This window comes from Triturus cristatus, chromosome 10, assembly GCF_964204655.1.
Source record: "Triturus cristatus chromosome 10, aTriCri1.1, whole genome shotgun sequence".
Classification (NCBI taxonomy): domain Eukaryota; kingdom Metazoa; phylum Chordata; class Amphibia; order Caudata; family Salamandridae; genus Triturus; species Triturus cristatus.
Window position 1 is genome coordinate 765,944,722 of NC_140593.1, and position 20,571 is coordinate 765,965,292.

The 20,571-nt window shown below is 42.7% G+C and overlaps 1 protein-coding gene across 1 annotated transcript in view; it reads right to left on the reverse strand.

Moving 5' to 3' along the window:
- ERCC4 (ERCC excision repair 4, endonuclease catalytic subunit) overlaps nucleotides 1-20,571 on the reverse strand; it is a 249,999-nt gene that overhangs the window by 38,923 nt on the left and 190,505 nt on the right. Inside the window, exons 8-9 of the mRNA XM_085628297.1 lie at nucleotides 9,813-10,383; nucleotides 7,252-7,344 (exon numbers count right to left, since the gene is read on the reverse strand). Of these exons, the coding sequence (XP_085484423.1) occupies nucleotides 7,252-7,344; nucleotides 9,813-10,383 (664 nt within the window). The remainder of the gene's footprint in view (nucleotides 1-7,251; nucleotides 7,345-9,812; nucleotides 10,384-20,571) is intronic.

Sequence of the window (20,571 nt, forward strand, 5' to 3'; positions counted from 1 at the left end):
TTGTGGTTAGGAGTCGTTTATTAGCACTCTCCACATAATTTCTTTCAGGATGGTGCTGGCAGCACAACCTTCAGCTTACAATATACAGAGTGGGCTTTGAACCAACCCTTCAATCACAGGGTTTCTTGGGAAAGTCTCTTCTAATTATAGGCTTGAGGCATTATCAATCGCATCTTATATCAACCCAGAGGAGTATTTCTTTCTAATACTCATGCTATTGGCTGTTTGGTCTAATCTTTTGCCTCCTAAGAAGTGCATGCATCTTCCACCGCAAGATCGCTGACATCCACGACAGCTTCAACACCGCGACCGCCCCGACTACGCCAGAATCCACCCCCCCTGCGAACACCACCCACACCATCCGCCTGACCTCTTGGGCCAACGTCAACGAGACACGCAAGGTCATGAACTCCATCCACTCAGGATCTCCGTCAGACCCGTGCTCACACCACGGATTCAACAAAGCAGACACAGCCATCGCACCCAAACTACGAAAGGTCATCAACACCTCCTTCGAAACAGCGAGATTCCCGGAAAGCTGGAAGCACGCCGAAATCAGCGCCCTCCTCAAGAAGCCCAAGGACCTCAAGAACTTCCGGCCCATCTCCCTACTCCCGTTACCGGCGAAGGTCATCGAAAAAATAGTCAACATGCACCTGGCCCGCCACCTCTAAGACAACAACATCTTAGACCCCTCCCAGTCCGGATTCAGACGAAACCACAGCACCGAGACAGCCCTCATCACCACCACAGACGACATCAGGCACCAACTAGACAACGGCGAAACATCAGCCCTCATCCTCCTGGACCGGTCAGCCGCCTTCGACACGGTCTGCCACCGCACTCTAAAGACACACCTCCAAGAAGTCGGAATCCAAGAGAAGGTCTTCGACTGGACAACGTCCTTCCTCTCCGGCAGAACCCAGAGCGTCCGCCTCCCACCCTTCCGATCCGAAGCCACCGACAGCCTCTGCGGCGTCCCCCAGGGCTCATCCCTCAGCCCGACGCTGTTCAACGTCTACATGGCCCCCCTCGCACAAATGGCCCGCCAACACGACCTCAACATCATCTCCTACGCCGTCAACACCCAGCTCATCCTCTCCCTCACCAAGAACCCGCACACCGCCAAAACTAACCTCCACGAGGGAATGAAGGCCGTCGCCGACTGGATGAGGAGCAGCCGTCTGAAGCTGAACTCGGACAAGATGGAGGTCCTCATCCTCAGACCCACCCCCTCAGCCTGGAACGACTCCTGGTGGCCGACCACGCTGGGAACAGCACCGACACCCACCGACCACGCACGCACACAACCTAGGATTCGTCCTCAACTCCTCCCTCTCCATGTCTAAGCAGGTCAGCGCCATCTCCTCCTCCTGCTACAACACCCTCCGCATGCTCCGCAGGATCTACAAGTGGATACCGACCAAAACAAGAAGAACAGTGACACAGGCCCTCGTCAGCAGCAGGCTGGACTATGGCAACGCACTCTACGCAGGAATCCCAGCCAAACACCTGCGTCGACTACAACGCATCCAAAACGCCTCCGCCCGACTGACCCTCAACGTCCCCCGCCTCAGCCACATCACCCCCCACCTGAGAGTCTAACACTGGCTCCCCGTCGACAAGAGGATCACCTTCAAGCTCCTCACCCACGCACACAAAGCACTCCACAACGCCGGACCAGCCTACCTAAACAGCAGACTCAGCTTCTACACCCCCACCCACCAGCTCCGCTCCGCCAGCCTCGCTCTCGCCGCTGTCCCCCGCATCCAACAAACGACCTTCGGCGGCAGATCCTTCTCCTACCTCGCCACCAAGACCTGGAACACCCTCGCGACCCACCTACGGCAGACCCAAGACCTACTCACCTTCAGAAGACTCCTCAAGACCTGGCTCTTCGAGCAGTAGCGGCACCCCCTCCCCTCAGCGCCTTGAGACCCTCACGGGTAAGTAGTGCGCTTTACAAGTACTTTGATTGATTGCCATGCATGAGGGACTACTTTATATTTCATTAGTAAGCTCTATCATCACGTAAACGGGTTCCTTTTATTTACTGCTCCAGTTTTTTCTAATGATTTTGTCAGGATTCGAAAGCGAACCTGACCCTAATATGATCTTCTAACTGCTTTTTGTTTCTCAACCCATCAACACAACACAACCACCAAGACTACAAACAGCACCAACACCTGAAGAGGTTGCTGCCCACCCCACAAACTCACACTTACAAATGTTAGTGCAAGTAGCCTTCATAATGGAACAGAAACGTTAAAACCATGAAAGGCAATAGAGGCATAGCCAAGATGTATTTAGCAGAGGTTTTTATAAGATCTCCTCTTTCCTGCTCACGCCTCACTGGACAATGCCCTATAAACTCATCTCATGAATGAGTGGGATCACAGTGTAAGTGAGAGGCTGACTCTACCATGTGGACCTCACCACCACCTAAAGCCAATCATCGTCCTAAATCTGGATGGCAAACTCTTTACAAAAATCCAGGCCAACAGACTAAATTGCTTACTTCTACCTCTAACACCCCCAAGCAATTCAGCTTTATGTTATGGCACTATATCCTTGACAATTTCCACAGTGGGATGAGCACCTCACAGAAAAGGATGTGTAACCCCTGATACTGGATTCTTTAGAGATCAAGAATGCTTTTGACTAAAGAGGCTGGCCTTTCATTGCCCAGATCTTGGAAAAAGTCAGGTTTGGGGAAATGTTTTGGAGCTAGCTAGCTACATTACCTCATTTAGGATTAACCTCAACTGCTTTGGCCAAAACCAATTTACTTGTCCTACTTGAGAATAGTAAAAATGACCTCCAAACGTTGGACACTCTACACCTGTCCTTGATTGGTACAACAGAGGTCATTATGATAAACGTATGAATATACTAGCTCATATTAAAGAAATGACTTTCTTATACAAAATCAAACGTCTCCCCGTTGGTACATATGGGACAGGAGAGTGGGGATTTATAAACCCAGAGACCCTGCAAATACTAGAGAATACATTTCTTTGCAGGCTGTCAGCAATACCTAGGAGCACTGTGAACTATATTGCCCACCTAGAATTAGGCCTTTTGTATTTGGAAGACAATGTAAAAATTGCACCTTTAATTTTTTGGCTAAAGATATGGCATAACCCTAAAGCTAAAGATTCATGATTGGGACTTAAATATTGTGTTAGACAATATAATATGGACTTGATCCCATGGTAGGCTTACATTAAGCAAGCTTTTATTGGCCTTGGAATTCCAAACTTTTTCTATTCTCCTAACAGAATTGATGATAATGCCAAGACCCAAGTGAAAGATGTATTCTTTAGTTATAGTAAAGCTGTTAAGAGTATCTAGAACGTCAGCGATGGACACTAGTTCACGTTATGTAATGATTTCAACCACAGCAGGGCTGGAACCGTACTTAACATGGATAGCTAATCCTGAATTTAGATTTTATCTTAGCCGTTTTAGATTAAGCACAGTGCACTTTTTGGCAGCATTTCTGAACAGAAGGGTCCTTGGATTTCTTTATTACCTTGCTGCCCTTATGCCAATATTTCACTACTGTCCTTTTTTTATTTTTTTGTAGTCTCCATAACATCACTGGATCCCAATTTGTATGCCCAATTTTGTGTGCCAAATATTTTACAACTTACACGTTAGGTCTGCAATTTATACAGCCTTTAGAATCACAGTTACCTTGTTACACAGTTATTAGTTGGGCATTAGGATCTGAAATATGCCACCTTGGGCCTCACAAACCAACATTTTTGTCAGGGTGGCAACTTTATCTTGAGAGGCTTTTTATCTGGGTTTACTAATGTGTTTTAGTTATTATAGTAGAACCTGATTAAAGCTTTGTATATGTGAATATGCTATCATCGATGTGCTGATTTATGATTGATTATATTTTGTATCTTGATATGTGCTACTTTTTGTGACAAATGCTGAATAAAAGTTTTTGACTGACTGACTAGTTCATATGTTGCACATATTGTGGGCCACTCTAATGAAGAATGCTTTTTAAAAAAAATGAACTTCGCTTATTGATTTCTAAATGTTTGTGAAGTAAAAACTGGCCTCAAAGCAAACACCGAATTTAAACACACGACTGCAATGTGTATGAGATAAATGGCTCCACGAGAAACAATGTTGCTGTTACTCGACCCAGGAAACAATCCTCTGCCACGCTAATGCGTAGCCGGTTCACTTTCAGTAGTTTTGTTTTCATAATGTTTGTGTTTTCATTTGGTATGTTTTGTGTAAATATGTTAAAAATTGACTAGAATCGAGATAACACACTATCTTTTGAGGAGACATGGTCTCTAATTGCTTCAATTGATATGAATGGTTTCAACCTGAAAAAAAATTCATTAAATTGCGCTAGACCATTCGAATGAGATAAAGGTCTGAGACTGTTTTATTCTTAAAACAGCACTACTGAACAGCAGGTCAGGTACTTGTTCTGTTTATTGTTTAAAAGGATCTTCCTGACCGCAGTAGGACCAAACCCGCCCTTTTTGATAGTTTATATGAATCAGAGCATACATTTTGCAGGGGGAGGGGCCCACTAGCACAAAGACAATTCTTTACATATGAGAAGTGAAAATCACTACTGATAACAAATTGTCCTTCTTTCCATCACCTCTAACACTAATCTAGGTTTCCACCAATTTCCATCCAGCTCCACCAAGTACTTTTGATACATGGAGTGTGAAAAGCTGTAGAATGATCTCCGACATGCCCATCAAATGGCTTATCAAATCATTTGAACAATATAAAGCAGATTTCACATTACAGGATTCTGAAGGCCTACGATGCATACAGTAGAGGCACAGAGTAGTGTACCTGTGAATAATGATCCTGACTTAAAAGGTACTGCTCTCCATCATGTGCATGTTGATAACCACCTCAAAACAGGAGTAAAATGAACATAGATTTAAATGAGAAAAACATAGCATAGTGATTAAAGGAGAGGGTTGATACGTTTTGAAGGAATAAAAGCATCAACGCCAAGTGTGTTCCAAATAGAAAGGTGCATATCAAATTGATGTATAACTGGCGCACTTACGGGAAAAAGTTACACCAAATATCCTCTTGCTCTAATAAAGACTGTTGCAAGGTGCACAGGAGGTACCCAGCACACGTAGTGGTAAACTAACAATATTCTGAAACAAGGGCATTAGTATTATAAAAGGCATGCCGGGGTTCACCCCTCCAGACTCCTTACCTATTGGTCCTTCGCGTGGAGCGATCTGGCACTAGAACTTTTGTTACAACAGAACCATCTGACTCTGTGGCAATGCTTGATGACAGTAAAATTATCCACTGCGGCGGATAACTGACCAAAACCATGTGAAAAAAGAGCTCAACACTGCAAACTTCTCATCTCCCTATGTATTATATGACTTATAAAGCTTTACTTCTAAAAATAAAAATGAGAAATATTAAGTTTTTCCCAAAAAAATCAGGAAAAAAGGTGTGTAAAAAATTTTAAAAAAACAGGGAAATATAAAAAAACTGGTCAAGATCAGATCCGCACGTACTCTGAGCTCATGCCGCCCAGGTCGCGGCCCACTGATATATGGGCCCCATTACAGTGTTATCTCCTTGCTGGGGCGGCGGCCTCGGATAGCGGCCAAGATGCTGAATGAGCGTGGGCCGACTGGGGCGGCGACTGGGGATGCTTGCCCGAGATCTGGTCTAGGATGTGTTGGCATTGATTGCGCTTGTGGCGTGCGTCTCCTCTCTGTTCTATGGGAGAATGTGTCGCTTTGGAGGGCGTGATGTGGGTGCTGCCCCCCCCCCTTTTTTCCCCCCCCTCCCCCCCCCCCCGGAGGGGTATATACTCCCTGCAATGATCTCTTGGGTTCAGCACTTTGGCTACTGTTTTACAATGAGGACTGTATTAATACGGAGGTGTATGGCTAGTGCTGCAATGGCTATGTATTTTTGCATGTTATTTAGGTGGATTTTTATCTACCTTATTGACACTTTTGGGTAGTGAATGGCCATAGCTAACTAAGCACCCGAATTCTATTTCATATATATCCATTTATTTTACGCCTCTTTAACTTATCTGCTGACAAGTGTGTGTGTTTTTTTGATGTGCAGGTCTTTTCCTTTTCAGGACCACCACTACCCTCTTTCAGGACTGTATTGATGTTCACGTCACCCACCGTACAGAATCTGTCTCCGCTACATTTGTCCTTCCTTCTCTGTACCGCCCCCATTGAGATGTGCGCACACTGGCGCCTTTGTACCACAGCTGTATGTTTATTTTTTGTTTTAACAAAAACTTTCAAAATAAAAATTTAAAAAAAAAAATATAAAAAAACTGGACCAAGAAAGGGAGAAGAGGGAAAAGCGGGTGTGGGGGTTTCCCTTAAATAAATAAAAAAAATCAAATGAGGAAAAATTTAATAAAATTAGGGGAAGCTAGAAAGAAACAATAGAGTGAAAAGCAGTAAACACAAAGTAAAAAAACTACAACTAAAAAGTTCAAATTTTGAAGTAAGGGCCTTGAGAACTAAAAATTCATTGTTAAACGGTTCCTTCCTATTATTGAATAGGGATTTGGAGCATTCCTTATATTGGGCATCTTACTCACTGTATGCTGGTGAAAGTTACAAGGAGTGAGTGTGAGTGTGAGTGTGCGAGCGAGCGAGCGAGCGAGCGTGCGTGCGTGCGTGCGTGCGTGTGTGTGTGCGTGTGTGTGTGTGATATTTAAATCGGAGTGGGCCCACAACCATTTGTAACATTAAAAGTTAAAGTTTCAAGCCTGCTGACGAAGGGGTGAAATGTAGTGGGCAACTTCAATCAATTCAGGATCATAGATACTCTTCTAGAGACATGTAGATTGAGTTTTATTCTGTATGGGGTGGAGGAGGACATGGAACACAAATGAGTCCTCAGTGAACTTTATGTAAAAAGATTTGCTTCACAAGGCATAATCAAACCGTGCACTGTCCATATTTTCCTGTACAAAATATCAAAACACCCTAAGAATAAATGGTACACTTCATAGAATTAAAAAAAAAAAAAAATAGACTGCATACACTAGGGCAAACATTTTAAAGAAAATAGGATACACTAGCTCTTTACGAAAAATATATCGACTTAACACCACTGAAAAACCACATTTGCCGTTATGTGGCGAGAGATCTAACCACATATTTTGCATTTGCCACACACTATATTTGTCAAAGCCCTTACATGAACTATTGCAGTAAACAAGCACGTGCATGTTACCTAATAAGTTTTTCAAATGCTTCTTTTTCTTTCCTCAAAGCAGTCAGGTACCTTTGCTCCTCTGTAGATCCTCCATACACAAGGAAATAAACCCTAAAAGTTGAGGCAGAAGAGATGAAATTAGAGAAAAAGAGCAACACAAAATAAGAAACGGAGCTTTTTAATGAAAGATGAGAGTGGAGCCTGAGATAGTGGAGGGTCCAAAACAATAAATATTTAAATTGAAGCAGAATTTTTAAAGTAATCCCACTTCCGTTAAATCCCCTAAAACAAACTGACTCGCTGTGGAATACAACATTAAAGAGGAGTTCACAACTGGAAACATTTTTACAATTCCTTACTCAAATTGTGTTCATTGGACGGTAGCTGTAGTAGATGGTTGAGAACCAATTAATCTACCAAGAAGGCTGTGTTTACTGAAAATAAGTAAAGGCTGGCTCGTGCAGAGCAGATCTGAACTGTATCAGCTCTGCCACTATTTAATCTCACAAATATCTAAAGCCTGTTTGTTATCGCTTAAACCCCACTACAAAAACCACTGGAATGGCTTAAAACCTGGCACCCTTTGTTGTAACCTGCCGAGCATAGGTACAAAGCCATTATGATTTGGATGTTCTGAGCCCTACTTCTACTTCTGAATTTCGTGCCCCAGCTGAATTCAGATGATCTTACTTGACCATGCATTTATGTAAGTGTTTCTGCTTTGTGGTGAGGCTTAATAGCATTAATGCAATCCTTTTCTTTCGCAATATTCATTTTAGTCATTTTTAGGTCTCGGCCAGATAGCTCAGCTGGCAGGCCTTCTGTTTACAATCGATAACATATACTTTAGAGTGGGCTTTAACTCAGGCCCCTTGTACACGAGTGAGCGGTCAGGCCCCTTGATGGATTATGGGTAGATGGCTTGTTTGTCGGTCTCCGGCAGGTGTCTGCTGTGAATTCAGTGATTTTCATCCCCTTGTTTGTGTTTGTTCCACCTAGGAGCATTTTGGTCTCGCAATCCTGACTGGATGAGTTGTATCCTTTAACTGATGACTCGAGGGGACTCTTTTCTTTATCATATGGTACTTCCTGGAAATGCATGTGCTTCCTTGCTCTTTCTCCCCCATGCGTTTCTCTGTCTCATGCCCCGTAAGCTTTTTTTTTTTACGCTTGCATGCACTTTTTTCACTTTCTTATTTTTCTATTCTAAAATGGTCTGCCATTTCAGAATGGTAAAATAAAATTAATAAAATGGTCACCTGGGTGTCATGATACATGCATCACAATATGTGCTTTCTTTAATAGAAAACCCACTCCCAGTTTGCGAGCTATGTCCACAAGCTTGCACATTCAAATGTCACTGCACAAAACACTGCCAAAAGCTCTGCCTTTTAGAGCCACGACCTGTAGGCTTTGCCAGTGCTTGTTAATAATGTAACTTTACAACACACCTTACTTACATTTAGGACAAAGGGTGCAATATAACGGAATACTTTAGAGCAATACCTAATTCCTTACATTGTTGAACAGAGTGCATAAAACCAGATAGAAGGTAATGTTCATTTTCTGCCCACCCCTCTAAGGATTCGATGGCACTAGAGGACTGTACCTTTGAAAATCAGTTTCCTTAACCGTAGACCTGTCTCTTTTACCATTAACCAATCCCTATCACAGAGACTGTGGAAAATTGCATATTTGGGCACCACCTCATTTAAAGATCTGACTCTGCATCATTTGCTGTAATGTCCTTTTACAGAATCTAAAAGGCAACCTTAGAAGCGCTTTAAAAATTTGCTTCAATTAAAGATGTTCCCATTGAGACCTGCTACAATAGTGCAAATGGAGTTTACCCAATTGAAATCGCAAAATAACAATCTGCCACCCTGAAAAGAAATGGCAACAAGCCTTTAACTCCAAAGTAGTGATTACGTTTCTTCATTAGCACTGTTAATATAACAAATCTCCTCAAGAAAGATAAAAAGATGTACTACTCCTAGCAAGCGCTTCGATTACAAATAACTCTTTTACAAGCTTTAACATCTTATTTCAAAGAGCAACTACATGTGCCAACAAGCATTTGTGTTTAATTGAGAAGTGAGGTTCACTGTAGGTTGGTGAAAATGGTTATCTCACTGGAATTATATTGCCGTCTTCTCCAATTATGGTGTGATGGAGTACTGTATCACACTTGTTTCAGGGCATGGTGAAAACAAGTTAGCACATAGGATAATGTTTAGTAGAGTGATTTATGGCTATGAGATCGTGTAGAACAACATTTTAATAACTTCTATCTATCTATAAACTACGCAGAAAATATGGAATTTTTTTCACTCAGCCGAAGCCAGTGGAGTCTGGTGAAAACTTGTTTATAGGCATCATATTTTTCATAAAATTAAGCATGGTAATGCAAGGAGCTCTTTTGATACCACTATTGTGAAAGCAAGAATGGTGATGCAGAAATCCAACAATTGAAACTAGTGCCACTTAACTTTAGAAATTATTTCAGTTCAACATCTGCACGGTTACGCTTGCCTGCAACGAAGAGTGAGCTATGATTCCATTTATGTTCGCATACTTGCCTCAAAGGTTTGCCAGGCCTGCTTGCTCTGTAAATTTCCAGCTGACGTACAAAGCTCAGTTCCGCATCATACAGCACGACATATCTTGGCTCAATCTCATGTAGCACCCGCGTCAGGGCATAGGAATCACTACAGCCCAACAAAGGGTGAATGACAGTAAGAGGCTCTTCTAAGATGCTGTAGTAAGAAGTATCTGAAGGGAGGTTCATGAGGAGACCTTCTGGCTTGGTTTCTTCATTGCTGCTTTCCTGGCTTGCACTATCGTCTTTATACATTTCATCATCTCCCTCCTCTGGCAGATCCTCCTCCTCAGCTCTTCCCATCATTTGAGTTAAAGTCAACTCTGGCTTCTTATTTTTATTTTGTTTCGAGGCAGTCACAGGCTTAGCCTTTTTGGATCTTGCCTTTGAACCTGTAGCTTTTCTCCCAATCAACCACACTTCCTCAGCTTTTGCATCCTTTCCAAACGTTTTGTTGTACAATCTCATTAGAAGGGCCTCCGCTCCTCCAGTGATGTACTCCTTGAGCTGGGCACATGTTCGGTCATCACTGGCACAGATCAGAACTCTTCCTGTGGAAAGTAAAATACAGTAAGACGTTCGGAGTCCTTAACATTACCACCACACTTCAACTACTACTACCTACATGAGTACCGACCTGAGAAACCTCAAGACAAATTATTTTTACTACGTGTGCATACAAAATACGTGTAATCGCAAATCCTGAAAGTAAACTGGAAAAGAAAAATTCAAAAATACATTTACTAACCTTATTCAAACAATTTTACTTCGATCTAAAATCAGTTATACACTTTACCTTAAAAATATTGTCACTTAGGTGTTTAATTTATAATTGCTCATGGGACATTTGGTCACGTGGTTTGTGATACTGGCCTTTGTACAAACAAAAAAAAACATTTTCCAGTGTTAGATACTTCAGTACCAGGTGACCCCTTCAACTTTCTGCAAGCCCCAGCAGTGTCCTGCACAGCAAACTCTTGGGTGCAGAGGGAACCTCTGCTAGTTCAGATGGGCCAGATTCACAAATTGTTAATCTGCACATGTAAAACTACTCCAGCACGAGTGCAGATTTAAGATTTGCCCTATTCACAAACATTCCTAGTAAAATGCCTGGAAAGCTGCACCAGTGGCAGTTTTCTGGGAGTACGACCAGAAATGTGATCTGATGTTGCTTTTCCTCAATGAGGAATTGTGCGTAGGGTACATAGGGAAAAGGCACTTCTGATGTGCAATTATATTTTATGTTTAGGTTTCTCCTCAGGGAAAACTTTTTTGCCCCGTGGGAAAACACCTTTTCCTACACCTTCCCCAGGTTTGGAAGTTTTCAATTTCCCTTCCAACCCAGGAAAAGGATGAAATCCAGCTCTTTACAATAGCAAAAATCCCAAACAATATCCAGGGTGGGAAAGTATCTTGGAGAAGTTTGTGAATGTCCACAAACTCACTAGGGAAATTAAGCCAATATATTTCCATTTTCCAATAACTATCCTAGGAAATGGAAAGATTTACCACATTAAATCTTGCGAGTTTGTGAGCATGGACTACTTCAACATTTCTTCTTGTGCCACATCAAACTCAGATTTACCCCCGAACACTTAACTCAACATGGAAAATCCAATCCATCACTTTAGTCTTCCTGGGAAAATCAGACCCCTCACTTACATCTTCCTGTCGTCTACTGTCAGCTCTCCATTCCCTAATACATGCCTTCACACACAGGCTTTCCACTGCTAGGCTTTGATACAGAGACCTACCCTACAACTTCTGAGAAATGGATTAATGTCTCCTTTTTTCTTGGGATCCTAACACCAACAGCCACATAAACTGTTCTGCTTTGAACACTCTTTCCTAAAAGCTTCTCTACAACAATCAATGAACCGAGTCAGATCAAGCACTGCAATCAGTTGTACTGTCAAACTATAGTCCTCCACTGGACTGAAGCTACTGCACAAGCACCTGCCTACAAATCTGCTGAATATTAAACATGCACATATTCATCGCAACAACTATACTTAATTAAGCCTTTATATAACAGTTTAAAAACACACAGACTCATAGCTCATACTGGCAAAAAAAACCCTGCCACTTTAATGTCTTTAAAAATGGCGTTATTTGGCAACTACATTAACATCACTCAATATCCTACTTGATGACTGATCACCATTCCACTCACAACAAATAAAGTCTTAATCACTGTACCACACGAGCAAACAACCAGCAAATATAAAACTGGCTCCAGTTGTGAAACTTGACCATCGTCCCTCACAATACCATCATCCACAAAAACCTACTACAGACCCTAAAAGAAATATGGGTCTCAATAGGCTTTATCCTGCTGACATCACTGCCTCCAATAATAAACTCACAGAATGGCTCTAAATCCAAAATACTTGAAATCACTGCCATTAGGCCGCAGTCAATTTAGTTCATTTTGCCTTTGTAGGATATTACTTCCAAATCATAGTTCAAGATTTCTGAATAAAAAAAATAACATCCACATTTAGAAAGCAGGGTGTAATAAAAAGGGAAAGTATTCACGTTTAAACCTAGTACAATGTTTATACAAAAAAAGATAATTTCCTTCTTGCTTCTGCTGGCAGCTTTTCATGCCTTCGTTAGCAAATTCAATACCACAACTGCAGGGATTGGACATCAGATATTCCAATATCGAGGTTTCAACCTTGCAGCTATTGTGTGTTGGACTACCAGCTACCTTATGCTGCTTTACATCAAAGTTATGCTAGTCAGCAAAGGATTTACACAATTCTTTTCTCAGGCTTGCTTTCCTAGAGTGAATGCAGTATATCATGGCATGCAGGGCAACCCTTGGGATATAGGGCTCGCAGCACAAAAAAAGAAACCCATAAAATGAAGTAAATAAACGAGGACAAAGTGTTGAGCAATCGTTCTCGGTCATGAGCATACAAGAGTTGCCAAAAGTAATTGTTTAAAGGGAAATAGCGCAAACATCATTCTTGGTACATACTGATATAGGATTTCATAGTATGGTTTGCAACCAGTGTGCCTTACAACACATTTTCTGTCAGTTTGCCCCATGGGTCTTCATGCATGCCATCTTACATAAAATAACGGTCATAACTTGTAATACATTAGAAAGGGCCTCATCATGTATCCAGATTTGGTTTTGCCAGATATAACCCAATATAATTCAGGAGTGATGTGAGCTCTGACACCTTTCCAATTACACTCCTTTAGTTAATATATCTTCTGAATGTTTTTTTTAACCAGAGCCTAAACAGAAAGCTCAAGTATGTACCATTAGGCACTACCAACCTGGATTGCCTTAGTCACGCAACATGAATTGCATTTACAATTCTGCTGAAGATTTGTTTATTAAGCTCCAAGAAATAATTTTCTTCTATAATCAGACAGCTACAATTTAAAGTACCAAGATACCAACCATACATCTATATGGCCAATGCAAACTGACTTGGATTGTGTGATTTAGAAACAGCTACAGCTCTTTTGCAAAATCTCTGGTCAAAACCCAAGTAGAGAGGAGTACCATTAAACTGGATTATATTAACATCAGCCGCTCAGTGTCTAGAAAAGGCAAAAATGTGGAAACACGTCCTATACAAAAATAATTAATTATGATTTTTTATTACTACTATTACCTATGCTAGGGCTGATCTGTTCTACCCCCAAGATATGCTGCCATGACCTTAACTTAAAAAATACCATGCCAAGAGAGTCAAAGAACTTCTCATCATGCAGACACCGAACAATCTTTAAATTTAACATTACTCCCAATGGCAATGATATGCAATGTCTGCTTTTTAATCTTGTAAAGACCTCAAATATGTTTAAGTGCCTACATTTGTGTCCACAGTGTCATACCATGTCTCATCTGAAGTGTGGCACAAGATAGCCAAAAAGCCCTTAGAACTTGTTGGCCTCATCAGTACAGTGTGGTTTGAGTTTGTATGGCACAACATGCAATCACACGATGCACAAGTCAGGACGCCTCTTCTTGAAGTATGACTTCGAAACCAATCTAGTTAGGTCTCAAGGCAATCAAGACGAAGAACGTAGATTAAATCCCAGGGCTAAACTACACTTGGTGAGATTTTACAGGACATCTCCCAATTTCCACTACACTCAGCTTACCTAAATATGTGACACCGTTTAATGTGCTTCTTTCAGGCTTTTTAACAATGGTTAACTTGTATGACCTTAAATTTTTTTTAAATAAGAGTGGCAAAGCATATAGGTCTAGCCTTAGTATACCTACAATAATTTTTTTCTTCTGTATAAAGGTAATGAAAAGTAAAAATGGCTTACACCTTTTTTCGATCAAAAATAGATTTTAAAAAATGGTCCATCAAAAAGAAAATATATAAAAGAAACATTAAATTAAATAAAAAATGAGAGCGGAGATTGGCCCACCATCTCCGTCATGGATGTGGACTACTTCTTAGGAGGATGTGCACATATGCGCAACCAAAAGCTATCAGACATAGTAAAGAGATCCAATGGCCGAAGTGGACAGCCCCATGCTGTCTATTATGGTGTGTGAAGCAAAATGTGACTAACTCTTGAACAGATTATTTAAAGAATATTATGGATAACATTGAGGTTGGCGAGACAGCTAAACTGTGTCTAGGCTAAACCTTAACCTTGTAATATATTGTCTAGAGAAGGAGGCACGGTCACATCAGCAGCATGGTGGGCACAAGTCCTTAAATCTCTGCACCACTGATCTGGACTTGAGATGCTTCATGAGACGGAGGGTCAACAACGGAGATGCTGTTGCAAATATAGGCTAGTGAAGCTGATGAAAACGGTTTGATGAAGAAATATATATATATATAAATAGCAGAATACCGAGTGAGTGGAGGTTGCTGATGGAGACTCCTAGCAGAATCAATGTGTCGTATGATCATCTTGCATAGTGATCTCCTGGGACTGAGTGGACTATAGGTGATTTGCAGCAGACTGGAACTGCGGACATAAATCAGCACGGAAAGAGGGAGAGGAAGCAGGCCATGGAAAGCAAATTAATCCATGAAATCTCTAATGGAATGCAAGGCAAAGCATGACAGATTAGCAGGGTGTGACTAGGTAAACAGGTACTGGATAGTAGATGACCTCCAATTATAATTTTGGAAAGCAGAACACAGAGAACGTCTGCATTAGCAATGAATCAAAGGTGCCCGAAAGCTGTGACATATGAGGGTATGACCAATCCTTATTTCATATACGGAACTTAAAAAGGAGAGGTATTGGGTGTGTGGAGGGCAAGAGTGGGACCCAAGAGAAAAGGGACTCTAAAACTCAGAGACCTTTACATAAATCTACTGTTGTGCCCACAGAAAGAGAAAATACTCAGTGATGCTAGAAACCTCTCCCCTTTACTTTTTGGGGAGATGGAGAGGTCTTATTTTAAGACCTCTCCCAAACTACCATTGCAAAAAGGAAGGTGTTGAAACCACTGACAGACGTTGTCAATCAGAAAGGTATAAGTTTTCAATGGCCATTTCCATGCGTCAAGTTATTTTTCTTTGGAGAAAAGGAACACATTCATTTTTTGTGTTCAAGATCTTTATTGTTTAAAAAAAGTAGAAATTCATACAATTATAATAAACTGCAATACATTAGGGCGAAGTAATCAATAAATTATTAAAAAATAGGAGAATCGGTGTATTATTATAGAATCCATATCAGAAGAATAACGAAATCACAAATAATACCAAATCAGAATATATAATATAAAAAATATTTCATAATAGAATGATAACATATTTGCTGTATAGCACATATTACAACAAATATCAGAAGGAGAAGGAGAAAAAGAAAAAAAAGAAAGGATAGAAAGAAGGAAGAACAGAGAAAGCAAGAAAGAAGAAAAAGAGGGGACGATATATAGATAAATAAAATGCTAGGTAACTGGACAGATAAATAATTAGATAGATAAATACATAAGTGATAACTGATAGATGATAGAAGGGAGCACCCGCTGCAGTGGAAAAAATAAATTAAGAAATAGAGACAAAAGGATATTGGGCTACCAAACCTTGCGAGGACAGTATCATATACTTATCTAAAGACCTCCAAATAGTATTAGAAATGGAAGGAGTATAATGGTTCTCTTCAACAGAAGTATGAGCCCCACGAAGAAACGATACCCAGGCCCAACAAGTATGATAGGACAGGAGATTAAAGGATTTCCACTCGGTTAAAATAATTTTAACAGCAATGGATACGAAGAGATCTAACAATTACATATCAGTATCGTCCAAGGGGAGAGTAGTGCATGCAGCCCTCGGACCTAATAAAATTATAGGTAACAAGAGCTCCACTGAAGTATCAAAGATTAGTGAAAGATGTTTCTGGATCAAATCCCAAAGGGGAATGTAGTAATGAACATTCAAAAAACATATGTTGGTGAGTACCTGAGACCAGATTGCAATTCCAACAAAGATCACTGTCCCTTAGTGTCATCTTGTACAAGCGAGCAGGCGTCCAATGCAGGAGATTCATAGAAAAGAATTTAGATTGTATAAGAGAAGGACCAATTTTATTCTGCAATGAAACCTTCCCGATTAATTGCCATGACTCTTGTGAGATATGCTTGAAAATATCACTATCAAAATGATGGGACCATTTATCTTTGGTAATAGAAGCCTGAGAGGGAAGTGGCACAGATAAAAACTTGTACACCTTCGAGGCAGTATGACCTGCACGAGACCACATAGACAAAAGAGAAATAGTAGTCGAATCTTTAGAAAGAGCAACCTTCAATTTTAAAAAGGAATAAAAATCCATATTATTAAGATTATATGTGCTGGCTAAAGAAGAAAAGGGAAGAGGGTCATGATTGGAATCCTAAAGATGTTGGACCAACGTGAGACCTCTATTAGCCCAGGAAGCCATCGTAACAGGATCAATATCAGTACCAATTTGAGGATTATACCATAATGAAATCCATCTCGATTTATGAATGCGCTTGGAGACTTTTTTTTATCAATACATTTCTCTGACACCAGTTGTGTCAGAAATAATACGGCTTGAATGGGGTAACACTAATTTAGAAGCAGTTAAACAGCTCACGTTCAATGAATAACAATGGGGGGGGGGGGTATGGAGGGAATCCGATAAAAACCAAAGAGCACCCTGAGACGATAAAAAGGCAATTTGATACAGGTTCCAATCTGGAAGATTACATCCTCCCAAAACAGCTGGTTTTCTAAGATGTTTATATGCAATTCTAGTACGCTTATCACTCCATAAAATGTTGACGTAAGTAAATCAATCTCACGGAAAAAGGATGAGGAGAGCTTCACAGGCAGCATGGAGGATAAGAAATTAATAATCAAGGTTATCATCATCTTAAGAGTTTGAAGTCGTCCCCACCAGGAAATGTATTACGGAGACCAGAAGGATAAGAGATCTTTAATCTTCGTTAATATGCTAGATTCATTACCAGAAATAGTATCTAGGAGATTATTACAAAACCAAATTCCTAAGTATTTAATTTGAGGCGACTGCCATTTAATGCCGGCCTCACCCATGTGAGAAGGGAAACACAACGCATTAAGAGGGAACATTTCCATCTTATCCTTGTTCAGAGTATATCCTGAAACTTGTGAAAAGACTTTAATGGTCTTAGAGATAGCAGGAATGGCCGTAGCGATGTCCTCAGAAAAGATGAAATCATCATCTGCATACGCAGCCGTTTTAATTGTATGCGGACCAAATTGGAAGCCTTTGATATTTTCATTCAGATTGAGTAACCGAAGGAGTGGGTCTATAGACAAAAGAAAAAGAAGGGGTGATAGAGCACACCCCCGTCTAGTACCCTGGCGTAGATTAAAAAAGGAGAACGTAGCCCCATTGACGCTGATGTTAGCTTTAGGTTGCGCATATAAGGACATTACCATACTGATAAAAGAATCGCCTAAATTATGAGAATGAAGCACTGCTTGTAAAAAAGGCCGAGACACTTTATCAAAAGCCTTTTCGGCATCAAGAGCAATCGCAGCCGATGGGAAAACAGATAACTTCGCTTTCTCCAATATATGACAGAAGGTTCGGATATTATCTCTAGCAAGTCTACCTTTTACAAAGCCAGTCTGAGAACCATGAATAAGACTAGGGATATGACCCTCTAAACGCTTAGCCAAGATTTTAGCAGAAATCTTAGTTTCCATATTTAGAAGCGAGATTGGACAGAAATTTTTAGGGTCAGAATGATCTTTCCCTTCTTTTGGAATCACAACAATAGTAGTCTCAGTGGCTGACCCCGAAACTTTGCCCGACATTACAAAGTTATCAAAAACTCTTGAGATATTTTAATATTGAGGATGAGAAAGTCTTTTAAAAAGCAATAGGAGGGGGAGGAGCCTAGCGCGCAACCAAGATGGCCGCATAGGCTTACGGCTCTCGAGGGCCTCCGCAACCTCCCACGTCTATCCTGACTAAATCCTGGTAAATTTGACGGGCTTTTGCTGATGCACTCGCGCTGAGGTGCCACCCGTTTTCAAAATTCAGATCGGACGCCGGGAACCCGAATGGTTGCCCTCCGAAGTTTGTGGCCTGCTCTTGCCTAGGTCCCGATCTCGAGTTGGTGAGGTGCCCGGGTACGAAGTGAACATCAGCGGCATGACTTGCCGCGTACCCCGCACTTTCACTTTCGTTTTCAAGTCTGTTTTTTGAGATCGGCTGAGGGACCTTGGTGTTTCAGAGGAGCGCGGACGGCGGAGTGTCTGGCCTGATTTTCGGGCTATACACGGACTTCCTGTCTGCGATTGCAGTGTTCGATTGAGTTAGCCGACTGGTCCCTGTCCCTGGCGTGTGCCAATCTTGGTGGCCTCCGGACGATGGCGGCGAGACTAGACGGAGACAAGTCGAAACCCAAGTCAACCCGGAGGGGATCCTATGCTCAGGCTAACAACATGGATCGTTATGCGCAGCCAAAGGGATCCCCCAGTGGCTTGCATAAATCGCCTGAGAGGTCTAAAGAGGTCTCGGGCCCATCGTCAGAATTGACCCTGCAGGACGTCATGGGCGCCATTGAGGAGATGAAGGCTGCTGTGGGTCAGCGGTTTGATACCCTGGCACATAAATTGGACGCGGTCCTGATCGATGTGAATTTGGTCAGGGCAGACCTGTCCAAGACCAACGAACGGGTCGACTCCTTGTCTCAAGCGGCGTCGAGCATAACTGTGGATGTGGCCGCGCTGCAGACGGAGGTCCGTAGGTTGCGGCTTGCCAGTGACCAGAAGGATCGTCGACTTGAGGACTCTGAAAGCAGGGCTAGACGGAATAATGTTCGTATCATCGGAGTGCCGGAAAGATCGGAGGAATCTGCTGCTGATCTTTTTGTGGAGGATCTGGTGCTCAATCGTCTCGCGCCCAAGGGATTGAGCAAGTTCTTTGCGGTGGAGCGGGCCCACAGAATTCCAGGTGGTGCGCCCAAAGTGGGTGCTCCCCCGCGGCCTATAATCGCCCGACTTTTTAACTTTCGGGATAGAGATGCTATCCTTCAGGCGTCGAGGGTGGCCGGGCCGCTGAAGTTTGAGAACTCCAATGTCAGCTTTTATCCGGACTTCACGCAAGCGGTCCAGAAACAGCGGCTGGGATTTTTGGGTGTCAAACGGCGCTTGAGGGACATGGAACTGAAATATGCGATGTTATTCCCGGCGAGGTTGCTGGTTGAGTTCCAGGGTCGTTCCCACTTTTTTGACCGGCCGGAGGCGGCTGGAGACTGGTTGGATGCCCTGCCGCGGGGACAGGATCGAGACAGTCGGACGGCGGAGAGCGGACGGGAGGTGGAGGAGCAGGACTAGAACTTGGTTCCTGGCGATGGACTAGACTGGCAATGCTTTGTACCTTGGCTCAATTGCACTCTAATCTGGCACACCATGCCCTTCAAATGCCTGGGGGTTGTGGGGAGCTTATTGGGGCCTTTTCCTCCTTCTGGGGTTCTTTTTGTGGTATATGTTAGGGCGACAGGCACACTGCAAGTTGGGGGGGCTGTTTGGGCTCAAGCAGGGGTGCAGGGAGGGGGGGAGTTGTGGTTCTGGGACTGTGGGGGAGGGGGGTTGTTGGGGATTGTTGTTATTTTGTTTTGCAAGGCAATGTGAAGTTTTCTGCTGATTCCTCCGGGTTGTGCTCTCCGGGATGTGGGTGTCATGTGCGGGAGTGGGATGGAGGGTAGGGGATTGGGAATCCTTTCGTGGAATGTGAATGGACTGGGGGACAGGATCAAGCGCGGGGTGGTGTTGCAGTTCTTGAAGCGGATCTCGCCTGACATTGTTTTCCTGCAGGAGACACACTTGATTGGGAACTCCTTCCAGGCCCTAAATAGGAGGGGCTATCGCCTTGCCGCTCACTCTGGTTTCACTTCTGGCTCTCGGGGAGTGGGCATTCTGGTTAGGGCCTCTCTCCCATTGGAAGTGGACGAGGTGCTTCACGATGATAGGGGACGATATGTGGCACTGGTGGGGAGATGGGAGGGCAGGACTATTTCGCTCGTGGCTGTGTATGTGCCTCCGGGGTTACAGTCGGCTACATTTGCAGATTTGGGGCGTTTGGTCCTGGGACTCCCGGGGGGGGGGTTCTGGTGTTGGGTGGTGATTTTAATGCCGTTGTCTCCGGGTTGGAGGACCGTCACCCCCCCAGGGATCTCCCTAGGGCTCAGGCCTGGTTGGGGTTTTTTTTGGATACTTTGGGACTTGTAGATTGCTGGAGATTGATGCACCCGGGACAGGCGC